The sequence below is a fragment of the Berghia stephanieae genome, chromosome 5 (genome assembly GCF_034508935.2).
Source record: "Berghia stephanieae isolate SIO BIC M18660-M18661 chromosome 5, UCSD_Bste_1.3, whole genome shotgun sequence".
Taxonomy (NCBI): Eukaryota; Metazoa; Mollusca; class Gastropoda; order Nudibranchia; family Aeolidiidae; genus Berghia; species Berghia stephanieae.
In genome coordinates this window covers 42,314,240-42,334,663 of record NC_088364.1, presented here as the reverse complement: position 1 = coordinate 42,334,663, position 20,424 = coordinate 42,314,240, and the positions used below count along the sequence as shown (strand labels likewise).

At 39.5% G+C, this 20,424-nt stretch overlaps 2 protein-coding genes across 2 annotated transcripts in view; both read left to right on the top strand.

Moving 5' to 3' along the window:
* LOC144973805 (uncharacterized) overlaps window positions 1–183 on the top strand; it is a 3,755-nt gene extending 3,572 nt beyond the window's left edge. Inside the window, exon 5 of the mRNA XM_078916699.1 lies at window positions 1–183. This exon is cut by the window's left edge and continues 411 nt beyond it. Within this exon, the coding sequence (XP_078772825.1) occupies window positions 1–183 (183 nt within the window).
* Window positions 1–4,097, top strand: part of LOC144974141 (uncharacterized) — a 41,070-nt gene extending 36,973 nt beyond the window's left edge. The window contains exons 6-7 of the mRNA XM_078917047.1: window positions 1,833–1,998; window positions 2,955–4,097. Coding sequence (XP_078773173.1) covers window positions 1,833–1,998; window positions 2,955–3,148 — 360 coding nt within the window. The 3' untranslated portion in view covers window positions 3,149–4,097. The remainder of the gene's footprint in view (window positions 1–1,832; window positions 1,999–2,954) is intronic.
* The last annotated feature ends 16,327 nt before the right edge of the window (window positions 4,098–20,424 follow it).

Sequence of the window (20,424 nt, the reverse complement as noted above, 5' to 3'; positions counted from 1 at the left end):
CATCTTGCTACGCTGGCAAAGAGATACATATACACCTGCCTTAATTCTGCTGATGCTGAGAGGTCCTTCTCCATTTATAATCTTGTATTTTCAGACAGGAGAAGGCGGCTCAACGAAGCAAACTTAAAGGCTTTGGTGTTCCTTTATTATAACAGTTTTATTTCCTATGAATATCTTGTTTAATTAAATTTTGATACCTCTCTTTGCAGGTTTTTCGTACTTTTGTTTTGATATAAGATTAAGATTGATGTTTTAAATCATTTTTCATTCTGATCTGCACCTGAGTGACTTTTGTGTGCATCTTCAGATCATTGTAGTATTTGGGGTCCCCGGGAACGAAAAAAAGTTATCCGATTAGTTAACAAAATTTGCAAAATTTGGCAATTTTTACGGCAAAATGTGGCAAATTTTTCTATTTTTTGTGGCAAAATTGTCATTTTTTTGTGGCAAAATTTGGCAAAATTTGGGATTTCAAATGGCAATTTTCCGCGATGCCAGAGTAAACAATGAGAGCATAAGAATCAGTACATATAAATACATAATATTACTATAGCGATTAGCGATAGCACATTTTTCAATGTAATTTATGTAAATGTAATTCATTCATTTGAAAGGCATACATACATATACAATAATATATACATATATAGATATAGAGAGTGAATGAAATATTTTTGTTTATAAATAACATGAGTTATGAAGTTCTGTTATTTGATAGGTTGCATCTACTTACGGTCCTGGCAAAACACTATATTAATTATCACTCACTACACATACTGGTTTTAAATGGCATTAATTAATCATAACACAATTTAAGTCCACAGCTATAAGATTGATATAAGTGTCTGAACCCTCATTCACACAGTATTTCCGGCTAAATATGATTTCTAGTGTTGATCACTATAGCATGCTGGTGTTAGAGTGATGGAACGAGAGAGAGGCCGAGTTTTGGCTGAGTACTTGATTATATCTAAATATGATCGGAGTTGACTCAATCCTAGTAACCAATTATGTTCCTGGATTCGTTAGTGCCTGGTCATAGTCAGATCCAATCACATTTCGCGTATGCGAGTCCTGGCTGGTATATCAGGTAAGATATTCACGCGTCATAGGAGTGACGTGAACTAGACGGCGTGCTTTGCATAATCTTAGGATAATTTTACTGCCCCTTTGATCAAGTCCGACGACAGGTAATAATTATGCAGGGCATACGGCATATCTCGTCTCTCAGCTGGTCGTTAATTCATTCATTGTTATAAATCGGCGTTCTTGTAATTGTAAAATTATGTAGAAGATGCTGGGGTTATAAAATTATGTAGGCGGCGCTGTGCGCAAAATATGTTTGTTTTTTTTCAAAATCCTAAGAAAGTTAGGAGTGGTTTGATATAAAGCACAACACGCTACTGTTATGAAAAAAATGTAACACCTTTTTGAGTAGGCCTAATAGCTAAAATCTAAAATTTAAAAAATATAATTGTGAGGAATTTGAAAGTCACAAAGTAACGTGCTGTCAGCTCACCTCAATTCAGTCTCCTAACCGTTGATCGTAGAGGAGACATGAGAGCTGATCCTGCAACTATTTTGGGCCATTCATTTCTGTTTTCTGCCTTGCGGATGAGAGTTGGGACTGACCGTTCTTTGATGTTGTTGACCTCTTTTTCCAGTGCACCCTCAAATATTGTTTTGGTCTTTGAGTCGTGTTGTCTCACTTGACCAAATTGCGAGAGCTTTCTTATTGACTATTGTCATAATACAACAACACAACCAGAGTTCGCTCTCAAAGTAAATCATCTGACCATCAGCTGCTTTTCTTTTTGTCTTGTCTATTCCAGGTGAAATTCTTGGACTTGAGCGGCCCACAATTTGGATTACCTGCCTTTGATTGGGTGGTCAGCGTTGAGGTGGGAGAGCACATTCCAGCCAAGTTTGAGGAAATCTATCTGGACAATCTGGTCAGGCACGCCAAAGAAGGGTTGATTCTTAGCTGGGCTGTGCCAGGTAAAGACTGATTGATCCGCGGAAAGCACATTCTTATTAGTCTAGTATTATGTTTAGATGAAAAAAAAAATAATCGAAATTTATCAGAAAAATAATCATAGTTAAGAAACTAAAAAAAGGAAGAAAAAATCCTAGACATTTATATTGAGAAATATCCATTCAACATGTTCAACGTCAAAGCGCCTGACAAGGGGTCCCCAGCCAAAAGCAACTCTTAACGTGTAGGGCGAGACATGCCGCCTGCTAGGCGATATAACAATCTTTTCCGACAGACAACGCTGTTAATGGCCAGGGACTCGTTTTTGCGAGGTCCCAGGTTTGAGAGTTCTTTGCCAAGATGAGGTTCATTTAAATCCAAAAGCTAGAGGTACCTAAATGACCCAATAGGATGGAGAGAAAAATAAAGTTAGTAAATGTGACTCATTTAAAAGGGTACAAACGTTTCAGCCCTTGGCCTTCGTCGGGAGACGAGCAACAAAATACAAAAATATAAGGTTACAAGAAATCACATTTTGTCAAATGTGGAAACAATGTATGGAGAGGGTGTTGAATGGGAGAAAACAAAATGAAATCGATCGATATTTGAAAGACGAGATTACCCTCATTTTATCAAAAACTCTCAAACCTGGGACCTCGATGTTATTGGTTAAAGCCGTCTTTCACTGACTTTATTATTTATACTGTCTTATCTGGTGCATATGGCTGAAGGAGCCATTTACCTATTGGTTCCCTCCCCTCTTGCCGAGAGAGAGAGAGAGAGAGAGAGAGAGAGAGAGAGAGAGAGAGAGAGAGAGAGAGTCAGAAAGAGAGAGAGAGAGAGAGAGAGAGAGAGAGAGAGAGAGAGAGAGAGAGAGACGTTCATGCAATTGTGGGTTCATTTATATTCTCCTTGATTTATTTCTATTGAGTTGTCATTAATCCAGCTGCCAAAGGACTTCTGTCAATTTTATTTTCAGGTCAAGGCGGACTGTCCCACGTGAACAACCAACCCCTTGATCACGTGATTGCTCAACTTAACAAGCGTGGATTTGACATCGACAAAAGGGCAGGAGAACCCCTAAGGAAAGCATCTGGTTACTCTTGGTTACGAGGAAACATCCAGGTTTACAGACGAATAGACCCAAACACTTTCAGACTAGATGATGTCTAGATACAAAAAAATGAACACGAGGCTGCCTGAAACTGGAATTTTACAGTATTGAAAAAAAAAGAACAATAAACAAACATTGTTTATATATTGTTTTGTCATTTTGCTGTCTTTGTGTATACAAAACATGAAGCTTATCGCTCATAAGATACTAAAACTATTAACACCGTTTATCATGAATCAATTCGGGAGCTTTCAATTGTTGCTATACGAGTCAAAATTTAGCATTAGAACGATTTTAAAAGAAGTACTTTCTTAAATTTCTTATGCTAGATTTCCCGGAGCGGGCAATGCTATTTCAGGCTCTAGGACGTCCATGTCTAAGAGGTAGCTTTGACTATAAATTATTGTGAGGCCCTCTTAACATGTGCTTATTATTTGATATACTATTCGGTACAACAGCCTTGATTCTTGCCACTGTAAGAGTTTTCAGACATCTAAACTTTGGTTTTTTAATAATTGGTTACAAAAATATAACAATGGAAACCTGTCAGAATGTAAATGAAGATTAGGTGATTATACGTATTTCCAGGCATCAGGCAGCCTTTTTCTTGCTTTTTACGGTCATCATTAGCCCATTCAATTAGATGTTTTATTGAACGGCTTCGATGGATGAGAGGGAGAAATTGTGATTTGCTCTTAGATTGGCATTGAAAAGATGAGGGATATGTCAGAGAAACATAAGTGTGTGTGTTTGGGTGTGTGTGTGTGTGTGTGTGTGTGTGTATGTGTGAGTGTTTCTAAGAGGGATTGGATTGGATTGAGGAAGACTGTTATAGAGATAAAGGTCGCTAAGAGAGAGCGAGAGAGACAGACAGAGAGAGAGAGAGAGAGAGAGAGAGAGAGAGAGAGAGAGAGAGAGAGAGAGAGAGAGAGAGAGAACTATTGCCATGTTATGTTTTGACGATATTAATTCTATGATGGAATAAAATTGATTATTGGGTAAATAAAAGTATCTTCCTTGTCTCCAAACAGTTAACAAAATTAAGAATTGAAAGAAAATTCCCCTAAATAAACACATCACAGCATCTATTAGAAGTAGTGCCGAGTGGTCCAAAGCATGCTTAAGGACCGCGGTTCTACGGTTCCTGGGAAATGAGAACCACAAGAACCTGTTCCGGTTCCAAGAACGGGTTCTTTTTCGACATTGGACATTCTCGAGGAATCGTTGTGACCGTCACACGACGGGAACCGTGCCTGCATTAGATGGCAGCAGAACCGCTGAGTGGAAGTGAGAGCGGAGACGGCGTGTTGCCTCAAAACATGAACGTTAAGCATGTGTGTGTGTGTGTGTGTGTGTGTGTGTGTGTGTGTGTGTGTTTCTGTATGTCTGTGCGAAGGTTGATTGAGCGGGTCAGGTCAATGTTAGGGAGTGAAAGGAAAAGGGATTGTTAATGTTTTGTGTCTTTGGCATCCTGGACCAAGAGTATGGGAAGAGTTTGTTTTGATTTGTTTCTTTCTTCCTCTCCATTCCCTTTTTTCTCTTTTATATTTCTACCTTTGGATAGGACACCAGTCTATCGCAAAGTTCTTTTCGCCAGATCTAACAGACCCAGCTACCCATTCACTGCTGGGTAGACAGGGAGATCAGAAAAAAATCTCGACTACACCCAGGATCGATCTCGGTCTCTTTGCGTGTAAAGAGAGTGCTCTGTCAACTGAGCTATCGGAGCCCCTAAATCTTCTAATTGGGGTTTTAAAAATACAGATGTTATAATTGTTATTTTTGAAAAAGCTATAGTATGTGAAACTCATATTATTTGATTAGTTAAAACACCAAAAGAAATTTAAATATTATTGTTTTATTAAATGACAACAATGCGATAGAAAGGAGTTGTGACAACAGATAGACAAAAGAAAAAAAATCGGACCTGCTAGGTTCGAAACACACACACACACACACACACACACACACACACACACACAAACACACATCTTATAGTAGTCACATTCATTTCAAAGAATAACCCATTAGAGAAGAGGGGTGATGTCATAATAGATCATTGTCATTGTGATCATTAGTGTGTAGTAAATTTGGAAATTTACCCCGAGTAATGGAATCGTCCAAGGCGTCACGCGACTCCTGCTTCCCTCACCCCACACACGAGAGGGTAGTTAACTGCGAGGAGAGAGATCGCCGTATGTGCAAGAGGGGGTTGGTGCGATTAAGTGGGATGTGTGGTAGCAGCTTCTTATGGTTCACACTATTATGTTATGACGATCGACCCAATCAGCAAAGTCCGGTCCGCATTCGTGCACCGTCGCGAACCCGCCTGGTAGCATCGTCACAACACACCTTTCGACTAGATGCTCTGCCGTTTCGGGTTCTTGCCCACAGCGTGGACATAAAGGACAGGAAGTTAGACCCCACTGATGTAGCGCACCGGCCGTTAGGCAGCTCCTCGACCGAAGCCGATTCGCAGCTACCCAGTGTCTCCTCTTACTGGTATCAAAGCCTGGCAACTTCTCACCAAGCTTAGAGGAGTGTAGGTCCCCGCCCCCACGAGGGATTGAATTCGTCCAAACCGACTTCCATCTCGTATGTGCAGCTCTGTCCGTAGTCAGGGATTCTGCGTACAAGGGTTGCCGGGACTTATTTCGGCTCGAAACGGGGGCACCGTTCATTATGCGCATGAGAGGGGTATCCCCATTCCCTCTCTCTTTGATCTTACTCAGCCAGTTTCCCGTAATGGTCTCCTCCGGACATCGGGGGGCTGGATCGCTGCCATCACCGGGCCCCATTCTCTAGGGGTTGTTGCTAGCGTTCCCGACACTATGTGCATCGACTTGCGAAGTTTTACATCCACCTTCTCAACGTTTCTGCTTCTACCCCACACTGGAGCGCAATACTCCGCGGTGGAATAGCATAGTGCCAGGGCGGATGTTCTCAGGAGCGCTTGGCTAGCGCCCCAAGTCGATCCCGCCAGCTTCCTCAGAAGACTATTCCGCTTCTCTATCTTCCGGGCAACCCCTTCGAGATGAACCCGATAGGTAAGGCTGCGATCCAGCGTCACCCCTAGGTATTTTGGACGCGGCTCATATGGGAGTGCTGGTCCCCGACTAGGACATTCAGTTTACGGGTGTGCCAACCACTGCATAAGTGAAATGCAGTGGCCACGGTTTTTGAAGTGTTCATCTTCAGGTACCACTTGTCAAAGTAGGATTTGAGTCTGGTGACGTCCTCGCTGAGTACGCTCTCGAGACGGGTCCACACTTTACTCTGAGTAACGAGTGCCCAGTCGTCTGCGTATCCCAGCCTCAGGGAGGAAGTGTTCGGCATATCGCTAATGTAAACGTTAAACAACATTGGCGCAAGTACCGACCCCTGAGGGACCCCATTCTTCAATTTCCTAACTTTGCTCGTGACGTCTCCCAGCGCGACGTGGAATTGCCTTTCCCCTAAGATCGAAGAGAACAACTTCAAGGTCTTTTTGCACCTTATGATTTTTGCAAGTTTGAGCATTAACCCATCGCACCAGACCGTATCGTACGCCGCTGATAGGTCTATAAACACAGCACCTGTTTGCTGTTTTCTCTCGAACCCGTGCTCAATATGCTCTGTAAGGGCAATGACCTGCTCCGTGGTGCACCTCCCTTCCCTGAAGCCTGCCTGCTCAGGTGGCAGGGCAGCGTCTAGGACCGGCCCCCATCGGTTTAATAGAACACGCTCCAACAGTTTGTAAAGACAGCTCAGCAGCGATATGGGTCTGTAACTGTCTGCCTCCTTCGCCGGCTTCCCTGGCTTCAGGATGGCAACTATCTTCGCATGCTTCCACACTTGTGGAAGCTTTCCGTTTGCAAGGATGTCAGACATTGCCTCTGCTAGCCAGGCCCGTGCCCTGGGGCCCAGATGCGTCACCATATCGGGATATACACCATCTATCCCAGCTGCTTTGCAGTTCTTCACTTCGCTAATGGCTGCACCCACTTCTCGGGGACTGAACGGGGCCGTCCAGTCCGACTCCTCCGCAGGTAGCGAGTCCAAAATCGTACGGTACGCCTTGCGGACACCGCGCTCAAAAGCCTGATTAGGGACCCGCTTGCTACGGTTCTTAATATTCTTGGCAATTGTGTCTGCCTCGCATTCCGGTGCAGCCTTCGCGAAATTCCGATCTGGGTCCAATTTCTTTATCAAACGCCAAGCGTGGCGGCTGGAGTGTGTAAAGTCGAGACTTTCCACGGTCTCCTGCCACCGTTGCTTCCTTCCCTCTGCCAGAGACTGGAGTAGTCTATCGGCTGTGTCCTGGGACTGGGTCTGCTGGTACTCTCGGTACAGCTCTTCCGACTCTGCTGTCCAGCAAGGGGTGTAGAATTTCCGTTTGCCCCGTGGAATAGAGCGTTGAGCGCTCTTAACCAGTAGCCTACTAAATCTGGTTATATTCTTGGACTTGGGAGGAATGGCAGGGCAGACCTGCTCGATATAGGAACTGAATTCCTCCCAGTCAGCCTTCCTGAAATTCCATCTGCAAAGTGGGAGAGACTGCACCCTCGGTATTGTCACCCCAGCTGTGACAAGAACCGGCCTGTGCTGGCTATGCGGAAAGTTCCCGAGGACTGTCCGCTTCACCTGCAACGGTTCACCGTTCGCGCCTTTCGTTACGAGGGTGAGGTCTGGAGTATACTCCTTCTTATGGCGGGTACCCCGGAAGGTACCCTTGGCTGTAGGATCTTACACTAGGTGTAGATCATTACAGTCCATCCATGAGCGGAGTTGTCTTCCTGCCTCATTGCAGTCTCGGTAGCCCCATTCGTGATGGTGGCTATTAAAGTCTCCCAGACAGATGGAAGGATGGCTGACCACCGGTACCGGTGGTGTAGTCCAAGTCGCTCTAGGTGGTTTGTATATATTATGCAAACACAGTCCACCTACTTCCACGGAAATTCGGTTCACCCCATTGCTGTCCGTTACGCTCTCAATGACCCTTACCTTCGATGGCTCTTTAGCGTAAACGCTAACCCCTCCTTTGAGCCTCGAGGTGTCCTCGCGTTGGACCACCGTATAGCCTGGGATCTGGAATCGGGAAGATTGCGCGCCTGAATAAAGGTGGGTCTCCTGTAAAAGGAGGATATCAACGCAATGAACGGCCAATAGCTTTGATAAAAGCTCATTTTTTGCCATACTCTGGCTCTCGACGTTCAGGGACAATATACGCGTCAGCTCGCCATCCCCGCCGTCGCATTTTCCGATCGGCAGGCCGCGAATCGATTGATGCATGGGACGTTTGCTTTTTTCGCGGATGTGTGGTGATTGGTGGAAGCGAACGACCTAGGCAAAGAACCGAGAAAAGGCAGTTAAAAAACTAGAATCGCTGGGATCGTTAAAAAAAATAGAAAGATGAGAACCGCCAACGGTTCTTCATCTTGGAACCGGTCCTCGGTTTTCAGCTAAGGAACCGTGGGACCGGTTCTTGTTTGTTTTGTTTTTGTTTTTAAGGGTTTTAAGGCGCTTGCAACACATTTAGGTCATATCAGCGCCAGTAAAAAGGAAGAAAATGGGATAGTAAAAGTTCTAGAATTACAATTAAAGCACCCAAGAGAAAGTAAGACAAAAGGGGAACTGGGAACAAATAGGGATCAGATGCAGATTCCAAGAGCAAACCATCAATGTACTTAGTTTGAGATCACCTATAAGTCTCATCCGGACACAAGCACAAAATCAAACAAAGAGGAATACACTTAAATGCTTACATTATACATTAAAAATAACAAACATAATAATACATAACAGAGAGATGATTTACAAGGAAAAAAATATCATCTCCCAAAACAATAACTATGCATTTGACTGTTTCCCTCCCAGCCAAGGAATTCCAGCCAGGGTCAGGACAACACCAAGCAATCTCACTCCAAGACAACGACAGAAAACAATTGGAAAACGGGTATGGTGGGATAGAAGACACAGCATGTACCTCCCTGCCCACTATGGGAGGTCAGGATCCCCACCCAGGGACCGGTTCTTGGGACGGTCCTCAGCGCGGCACTAATTAGAAGCGACAGTGTTCTCTCCATCAAACCCATAAGGACAAAACGTTCCTTTCTCCCGACAAGCATCAGATTATTCAATATGCAAGAATTATGAACATCTATTGTACTATCTATTTCACTTTGTTGATCTTAGATGCAGATATGATTTACATTCTTATAAATAATTTTTGCGTAAAGATTATGCATACCTACTCACTAACTGATCTATTTCTTTATCATTAAAAAAAAAAACACCAAATATCTGGGGTTTTTTTGTTTTTAATGGTTTTACGGCGCTTGCAACACATTAAGGTCATATCAGCGCCAGTAAAAAGGAATAAAATGGGATAGTAAAAAGTTCTCGAATTACAATAAAGCATCCAAGAAAAGGGAAGACAAAGGGGAATTGGTTCAAATAAGAAACAGGTGTAGATTCCAAAAGCACTCTATCAAAGTACTTAGTTTGAGATCACTAAAAGTCTCATCCAGACAGAAGCACAGGTCCCCGCTAAGAGGAACACACTCAAATGTTTTACAAATCATATATAATATAAATAAAGCATAATACAGTGCATAACAGAGAGATGATTTACAATGAAAAAAATATAATCTACCAAAACTAATTATACATTCGACTGTTTCCCTCTCAGCCAGGGCATCTGGCCAGGACCAGGACAAAACCAATCTCATTCCAAGACAAAGACAGAAAGCATGTTGGAAAACAGATATAAGGGGATAGAAGACACAGTATGTACCCCCCCCCCCCCCCCTGCCCACTATGGGAGGTCAGGAACCCCACCCAGTCCAAATATCTGCAGTGAAATATTTTAGATTATTTTACTAAATATACTCAAATAATCAAATTTATTTTTAATCTTTAAAGTCTACCTATTGTCTATCTCTATCTCTCTACAGACACACAAACACACACACAGACACACATATATATATATATATATAAATTAAATTATGCCTTTTGCGCCACGACATCATAAGATATCGTCGCCTAGGCATTCCACGAAGGAATATAGATAACTCATCAAACAAGATGTCTGATGTCAACAGGAATCACCCATGTTGTCCCAGTGAGCAAATTGGGGGTTAATAATCTTGCTCAATGAAAAAAAAAACGAAAGTGCCTGAAGCGGTGCTCGAACCCGGGTCATCCGGGTCACAGTGCAATGCATATATATATTCGAATGTGTGGCATGTGCAAAGATTCACCGGAGAACATAAATTAAATAGTATGTACATCCTCTGGATTCACAAAAATACATAAGCTGTCACCGCATGACGCATGCATGCACGTGAACATAAGTTTATGCTATTGCTATAGCCCCCATATGGTTTGTGCCATTGTCTATCATTGCTGCCCTTCTCTCCTCATTGTGACATCCATGCACACCCCCACAATCAGAACGAGACTGGCACTCATCGCGCAATTAGCCTAGACTGTACGACAAGTGATGATAGCGTCTCAAATTTCCCAACTTCTTTTTTTTCATTCTCAGTCTGCCTTTCTCAGCATTTAGATCATCGTATGAATTTGCATTGTAAAAGATAGCTCTAACGAAAAGAATAGTTTTAAAAAAGCCATTTTTAGTTTAGCCAAGCTTAACGAGAAGCTGGGCCGTCTTTCTGGGAATATGTAGGCCTTCTCCATTAAAGGGGGATAACAGATTAAACATTTCTGTTGCTGAAAAGTGATTCCCGTTGAGTTTTGGATAAAGTAAACCTCGGATAAACTTACAGGTCCCCGGTAGTTTATCTTACCTAAGCGAACTGCAGTGTAATTCGCTTTATTTATCCCCTAAGATTTTTTTTCCTGGATAATCTCTTCCAAGGGGAGATTGAAATAACCCTGGCATCAGCTGCACTGCTGAAAAGTGAGTTAGGTCGAGGGACTTGTTCAAAGCCACATACTACAGTGGGAGTCGAACGTGGTGCCTCCTGGGTAAGAAGTCAAAGACCAGACCCAGCCCTGCGCCACGCTGATTTACAGGAATATTGCAAGGGTGTAGTAATGTTCTCTCCCCCCCCCCCCCCCCCCCCCCCTAAGGATAATTACACCCACCAAAACCCACCTGTTTTATAATAAATCGAGAACCAATGATTTCCGCATCATTTATAATTATGTGTGCAATGAGAAACAAAAATCATTTCTGAGAATCTGCCATTTATAATATGTACATAGAGACAAGCATTTTACAGCATCAAGGCGACAACAACGGGAGCTGGAGAAAATGAAAAGTCAACTTTAACAAGGGAAAGTATTTATTTTGTTATAAACGACATGGCATTTAATTAAGAACATTAGACAACAACCATATCGACCGCTACATCCATTGTATAAAAAGACAACCAATTTGAGAACATTTGGTCAACATGTTACAACATCAATTATAAAAGTACGTAAAACAAAAAGTTCTATTCTCAATGGAAACACACATCACATTTCACCATATTTACAGGCTCAAATCCTAAAATCACTTTTATTGCAGAATAATGTTACTACCAGATTTTCCTGCAATGAAATACATGAAAAGGCAACAATTGAACCAAAATTACATCACACTTGTTCATTATTTTAAAACTAAAAAGTTTGATTTCAATTTTCTGAGTCTTTATATTGCAGTTTGATTTTATTGCTTCAAAATTTGTTCCCCTAGCAGGTCATGGACGAACGCTTGCTTGATTTTAATGGTTTTACGGCGCTTGCAACACATAAAGGTCATATGAGCGCCAGTAAAAAGGATAGGAAGAAAATGGGTGAGTAAAAAGTTCTAGAATTACAATTAGAGCACACAAGGCAACACAAAGGGGAATTGGTTCAAATAGGAAACAGATGTAAATTAGTTATTAGTTTGAGATCACCTAAAAGTCTCATTCAGACACAAGCACAGGTCCCCACTTAGAGGAATACACTCAAATGTTTACAAAACATATATAAAGTGTAAACAAAATATAATACAGTGTATAACAGAGAGATGATTTAGAAGGAAAAAAATATCATCTCCCAAAAACAACTATACATTTGACTTTGACTGCTTCCCTCCCAGATAGGATAAGCGGCCATTGCCAGGACAAAACCAAGTAATTTCATCCCAAGACAAAGACAGAAAGCATGTTAGAAAGAAGACACAATACGTGCCTCCCTGCCCACTATGGGAGATGGACGAACGATTTCCTCATTTTATACAACACATATCACCAGTTCCCCTGGATTCTGTTTTGGGTCCCATTTTGTTAAGTTCAGCTTTAACAGTTCACTTTGCCAATATCATAAGACAAAATTAAAAAAAAAAGTTATTGTTTTTACATAGATTAGGTTACAAACGAAAAATCATGAGATTCCCACTTTTTTTTGTTTGTTTGTTTGTTTGTTTGTTGCTTTAGGTCTCTTCCAACACAATTGAGGTTATATGAGAGACCGCTGAAACAAAAAAACAAGCAATCTAACAAAAATAGTACAAATGTAAATCAAAATCATAACCTAAAGATATCATAAGCTAAATTATAAATAACCAAGAACAAACAGGCAGAAGATTTACAGAAAAAAAATATCCCCTGTCAAAAATACAATCACAAACCAAAGAAGCAGGATAGGCTAGTAAAGAGAAGAAGAAACGACATCACTATCGGATCGTACACCCATGCGAACATCATAGGTATATGATTCAAGGGTGATGCTCCCATCCAACCACCCGCAGATTCCCACTTTCACATTCGCCTGTCAAGAAGACTGAGTGCATCTTGTTTTATCTAATTAAAGTTGTGAAATTTATTGTTCTTTTTACTTATTCTTATTAGACTTTATATAATAACAAGAACAACAACAACAACAATAATAGTAATAGTAATAATAATAGTAATAATAATAATAATAATAATAATAATAATAATAATAATAATAATAATAATAATAATAATAATAATAATAATAATAATAATAATAATAATAATAATATTAGGAACCCTATTATTATTATTATTACTAGTAAAAAGCCCGCAATTTCGCGGGGAAAGAACTATTTTCATTCGATACTGTACTCACCATCATTTAATGAGGGCAGATTGGTAAACAACGTTGTCTGTGTAATTTGGTATATCTTCGGTTGATTTTTCTGTGTGGCCCAACATGAAGTGTAAGCCACTATAGCCTCTGACCCGTGACACAGCAACATACAGTTGTCCGTGTGTGAATACCGGTTGTAGTAAGAAAATCCCCACCTTGCTTAATGTCTGCCCCTGAGACTTGTTAATTGTCATTGCATATGACAATTTTACCGGAAACTGTCTTCTATTTATAATAAATGGTAAGCCTGAATCAGTTGTTGTTGTCAGATTGATTCTAGGGATAAACACTATGTCGCCAGCTCTACTACCGGTAATTATCTTGGCTTCTAATACTTTTGAACCTAATTTAATTATTAACAAACGGGTGCCATTTAGGAGGCCTGATTTAGGATTTATATTTCTAAGCAGCATGACTGACGTGTTGGCTTTCAAATGTAAAGCATGTGGAGGAAGTCCGGGAGGTGTAAGTTCGTTCAAGAATTCAATCGGGTATAAGTTGATGTCAGAGTCACTTTGAATGGAATCAGCACTGCAGTAAATTTGTTCAGTTGATGAGGTCAACCTGGACAGAACGGCTGCATTTATTTTGTCAACATTTTCATGGGTTGTAGTCAAAATTGCTCTCTCTGATAGATAACGTTCATCCGCAAAGTTCAGATTCAAATCATTGTATACAGCATTTATCAAGCATTCTGGGTCATTTTCAGGAAGGCATAGCGCTGTAGGTAATTTAACAGAATACTTTCCTATTTCGCTGAAAACCGGCTCTGTACCATTTCCGATGCGGAGAAGCCAATTTGCAAAACAGTTATTGTCATCAGTAACCCTCATGTTCTTGTTCATGTGAAAAAATTCCAAATAATTGACTTGTTAAGTGTGACACTTAATATATCGGCTTCACTTCCTTTGTTAACAACAGGTAGAATTTGCCGAAAATCCCATCCAAGTACAACCACTTTGCCCCCAAAAGGTTTTGAACTGCCTGTTATGTCACAAAATGTCCTGCTCACACATTCAAACACACGCCTGTCCATCATAGCTGCTTCATCCCAAATTATGAGAGAACTACTCTTCAGTAACTTAGCTGTGTCTGATTGGCGACTGATGCTACAGGTACTGTTATCCGTTATTGGAATTGGAATTTTGAACGTTGAATGTGCTGTTCTACCACCGTGCTGACAAAAGATCAAAGGTGAAAATACAAATTTAAAGAATACTGGGGATGTAGGAGCTTTCGGAATGTCTCCCCTTTACTTAACTTATGGAAAAACAAACACCCTAGCACCTTTAATAACACTTATGACTAACCTCTCGAGCTAACCCTAATAGAAAAAAACAGCTCTCGGACTGCTTTGTTTTGTTTTTTGTTTTTAAGGGTTTTACGGCACTTGCAACACATTTAGGTCATATCAGTGCCAGTAAAAAGGAAGAAAATAAGATAGTAAAAAGTTATAGAAATACAATTAAAGTGGCCAAGAAAAGAGAAGACAAAAGGGAATTGGTTCAAATAGGAAACAGATGTAGATTCCAAGAGCACACTATCAAAGCACTTAGTTTGAGATTACCTAAAAGTCTCATCCAGACAAAAGCAGGTCCCCACTAAGAGGAATACACTCAAATGTTTTACAAATCGTATATACTATAAAGAAAACATAATACAATGCATAACAGAGAGATGATTTACAAGGAAAAAAATATCATCTCCCAAAACAATAACTATGCATTTGACTGTTTCCCTCCCAGTCAAGGTATCCGGCCAGGGCCAGGACAAAACCAAGTAATCTCATTCCAAGACAAAGACAGACAGCTAGTTGGGAAACAGATATAGGGGGATAGAAGACACAGTATGTACCTCCCTGCCCACTATGGGAGGCAGGAACCCCACCCAGTCGGACTGCTTTGCACTACCTTTCAATACTTAACAAATCACAATGGCGGCCAAAAATCAAAACAATGGTCAAATTAGGAAATTTTAAACTTTCACAAATCTATCAAGGTTTGTTCTAGAGTTTTTAAAATACTTCTATATGACAAACTGAATAAATAAATGCCTGACAAAATATCAACGGTGAAAATACAAATTTAAATAATACTGGGGATGTAGGAGCTTTCGGAATGTCTCCCCTTTACTTAACTTATGGAAAAACAAACACCCTAGCACCTTTAATAACACTTATGACTAACCTCTGGAGCTAACCCTAATAGTAAAAAAAGAATCAAAATGGCGACTGAAATACCTTCATGTGATCAAGTGAATAATATCACTATGAATGCCATGATTTGCTGAAAAATGCCAACACACACACACACACACACACATGTATACACCACACACAACACACACACACACAAACATACACACACACACACACACAAACATATCATAACAAAACTGATCACCGCTAAATCAACAACACAACGGAGTAATAATAATACTTGATGTCATAAATAGATGACGCAAATTGACAACTTTTTACAGTGTCAAAATTAGTTGATTTTGGGAGCCAAGTGTCGTCGGTACATATTTTATGATATTATCTGTTTGACTCAGCGAACTTTCAATCTGACTTTAAATTATAAAAGAAAAGGAAATCAAGTTATCTCTTTATCTATCTGTAAAAAATACATTTCTAATTTTCAAATCTTTCAGTAGAGTTGTGCGCCGTATCAATTTTTTTATTGACTCAAATAAGCACAATGTTCTCCACAATGCTATATTTTTTAAAGAAAGGATTATTATTATTATTATTATTATTATTATTATTATTATTATTATTATTATTATTATTATTATTATTATTATTATTATTATTATTATTATTATTATTATTATTATTATTATCATCATCATTTCTACAGCTGCCAAGCAGAAAATTCAAACATTCCCAGTTACATCTCATGAATAAAAGTGACAATAAATATTCTTCTCTTGCGGGGAAGAAGAGAGGGATAGAAGCGAATAATGTGAAAAAGACAGGAACATGTTTCATAAAGAAAATCAGATTCCAAAATAAAAGACAATGGTGGATGAGATTAACAATCAAAAGTTGCCAAATTCAGAGAGTAAGGAAGCCCACACGTCAAATTTCCGAATTAGGACAATTAATTAGAGAGGGCTTCTCGTCATTGGCAAATCTGTTAACGGCCCATCATGATCCTAGCAAGCCCTCGGTGAAGTAACAAAAGACAGATGACAGTGAGAGTAAGAGAGGGGAAGACACATAGATAAAATAAAAACAAGATTTAGAAGAACATGGGGAGTAAGATGAAATAGAGAGTAAGATGAAAAAACGGGAGCAGTTTTTCAATGTGCCTGATTCTTTCGATGAAAACATTCAAGAATCTGTGGCTAACATTAATAAGGGAGTGTGTCAACAAAGATATTTTTTTTAAAGTGTTAAAAAAAAATCTTTGCCCTAAAATTAACCCCAATCTCTGAGTTCCTAGAATCAACCCTCAAGTCTTTCCAGGTACGCAATTTACACATGTACCTATAGTATATGGTGGTATAATGTAATTATAGAAATGAATATCTCAATATACAAACTACTGATGGAATTAAAAACCTATTCGGAATTTTTATCAGACACAACGTGTTCCTTTTTTCTTACTTTTTCAATCAACACTTTAAATTTTGAGTAAGGATTAAAAAAACAACAAACCGACAAACCATTCTAGAATACAAAATGTTTGTTTCGTTGTCTATATTCTTATTGGTTTATTGTTGTTCTAATTGGTTTTTTGCAGTTGTGGTGTCACCATTCAGTACAATTCAAGCCTACAGAGTGAAGCAGAAACTTGGTCAGGAAACCTTATAAAGAAAATAGAAGTACATATTTAGACCTTGTGGTTCTTTTCTGTTTCCTTAAAAAGCCAGCTGGACAATCTATTAAATATTGTAAGCTTTGCAAAATAAACATCTAACACAATACAAAATATGAGCTGGCTGGACAAAGAATGTGATAAAAAAAAAAAAAGGATTCAAGTTTCAAGCCATAAAATGCCAGTACTGTTTGTTTTTGTTTTCATAATTTTTAATCCCTGCAGATTTTCAGAATGAAAAAAAAAAAGAAAAAGAGAGATATGAGATTTTCAAACTGAAAACAAAGATAACGATAAACATGAGAGATAATCATGCAGAAAAGGAGAATGAGATTTTCAAACTAAGAGAGGTCAACTTGAAACGCCAAAGCGAAATATGGAGATTTTCAAACTAAGAGAGGCGAACGTGAAACGCCAAAGAGAAATATGGGAGATTGTTATACTGTTAAGGATAATGAAAAAAAAATGAGAGATTTCCAAACTCAAAAACAATAATGCAAAAAAGAGAAATATGAGTTTGAGAGATTTTCAAACTAAAAGAGGCCAATATGGGAGATTGTCATACTGAGAAGGAGAATGAAAAATTTGAGAGATTTTCATAATAAAAAAGGATAATGCAAAACGCTAAAGAGAAATATGAGAAACTTTAACCTCACCAAGAAAAGTAAAAAATGTCAAAGAGTAATATCATGCAAACGCTAACGAGAAATATGAGAGCTTTTTAACCTCAACAAGGAAAGTAAAAAACACCAAAGAGAACTATGAGAGTTTCAAACTTAAAAAGGAAAATGAAAAACTTCAAGGAGAAATATGAGAGATTTTCATATTGAAAACAATATAAGATATTTAAACTAAAAAAAATACAAAATGCTAAAGAGAAATATGTAGGTGATGCAGACGACCTGGCATAAGAGGTATTCATATATAGAAATGAAAATCTTCATGAACAAACTATTGATGAAATAAAAACCCATTTGGAATTTTTAAATCAGAACAACGTACCGATGGCCAAGACAAAATGGCCGCGTGTGAAGTCGGCGATGCAGATAGAGTGAAATACATGCTTATTATTGTGGTTCAATTTATTTTGTGCATTCTGTATGTGTTAGACATCAAGTGACTTTCTGGGCAAAAAAGAAGAACTTGATACACCGAAAAAAGGTCAGAGTAACCCCCCTAAGTTTGAACTGATCAGATGTCACAACCAAAAACTGTGTTTCAACAAAGTACCCCCCATATTCACAAGCTTCATGATAACATTGGTGGGTGTTTTTACAGATTTTCTCAGGCTTTTTGTCAGAGCAGAGCATATCAGGGAGTCAGCCAAAAATCTACCTTCTCTGAATTTGGAGGATCAAACTTTGTGATTCCACCAAAATACATTGACTGTGGAAAAGCAGAGTTCCTATTAAAATCAATACCTCCAAATGATGCTAATAACATGAGAGAGAGGCTGTTGAAAACATACATCAGTACAGCACAATACATGCAGGGAAAACTGCCATTCAACAACTCCGTCATAAGACTATTTTCTTTTTTACATCCCCTTGCATTTGGCCAATCAGACACTGCAACTGTCCTCAGATCTCTTCTGGCATATTTCCCTACCATTAACTCAGAATCTTTCAGCTCTGAAATTATGGTAATGCAGTCAAACTGTAATATTCCCACTGGCAAGGAGATGGATTTGGACCAATGGTGGGCTCATGTTTTTAAGCTTGACAAGTACCCTTCTGTTCAGAGGATTATCACAGCTTGCTTGTCTGTTTTCACTGGACCCAATTTTAACGGATTCATTTCAAGTCGCTGCCCAAAATTTGAGTTTTTGAAAGCATACGAGTCATTGCAACTGCCGTGGAAGCCAATATCGACAGTAGTTTGCATCGACAACACCTAAAAGCACAATAGAAAAGAAACTCTTATAGTTAAAAAACAACGAACTAGAGTCTTGGGGTTTACTAACTCGAATATGTTTTCCGTCAATCGCACCAATACAGTTAGGAAATTGCGTCTTCTGATCAAATTCATTGGCTGTTCTTAACCATGAATCCTCATCCATTTCTGGCATACACATTAATCTTAGACAATCCCAAAGTTTGATACAAACGTCCTTGATTATTCCCCTGACTGTTTCAATGCCAAGAAGATATTCAAAGTGAAGAGACACCATGCTGCATCCTGTCACTAGATATCTGAAATGAAACAATAATACATAATATATCAAAATGAATTTTATTCCAGTGTTGTTTCACGTACCCCCGGTAACTTAATATATTTTTTATTTTGCTTTTTTTTTTTTCAGGAAAAGAAATTCAGCAAGATGGACCATTCTGCGCACCTGCTTCCAGCGCAAGTTAAAAGAGCAGAAAAATGGCATTTCAGGAAAGGCTGTGAAAATGAGGAGGAAATATGTTTACTTGACCAGTTGCTTTTCCACATCCCCGTAGGCGAAGAAAGAGAAACTGGCTCAAATTTGGAACCTCCAAAATCCTGCCAGGCTGAAGAAGATCCCGATACTTATTCCACGTGTGCCGAGCAAACGTTTCGCCCACCTCCATCTCCCCTTCCCACTCTTATAAAGGAACGAGCAAAGAAAAGCTCGAAATCGTATGAGCAATCTTTGCTGGACATACTTAAGGAGAAGGCTGAAAAAGCCGAAGAAATTGACGAGGACAAAAACTTTGCCATTCGTTTTGTGCAAGTTTTAAAAAGGATGCCCCTTGACATGAAACTGGAAGCAAAGATGGAGATAATGCGAGTATTTCAGTTTCTCAAGACCAGCCCCACACTATCCTTTAAATCCCCAGTGCCCAACATACCAGTCATACCAAATCAGTCAGGCGCTGGATATAACAGTTTTGGTAATGAAAATACAGTTCAATGTACGATCAACAAACAGCCAAAGATCAAGCACACCTGTGCCCAGCTCCTTTCAATCATCTAAATAACGAGCCTCAGTCATCTAATTCATCTGAATTTCATTACAATGAATGAAATAATGTTCTATATGTTGTCACCTTTCAGAGTATGGGAAAATAAATAACACCGTTCGTTCCTAATCCTATTTGTTATTGTCATTTTTTTTTTCATTCACTTTTCGGTTTAAGAGACCGTTCACAATTGATGTAAACCAAATTTTCGCAAAAATTGACTCCCCCCCCCCCCCCTCTGTCAATTTTTGAGTGACCCCTTCTCCCCCCTTTTGGGTTGACGTCAATTGTGAACGGTCCCAAAGTGGAATATAATATATATAAAAGTTACTGACCTAAGTGTCACAGACAATCTCTCCAGGGGTGATATACACTTCCTGATACTTGTATCCTGGACAGTAATCAGAGGTCCCACTGATTGCAGTAGAAAGTCGTAACTTTCTTTGCTCATTCTATAATATGCAAATAACTTTTTCAGGTAATCTC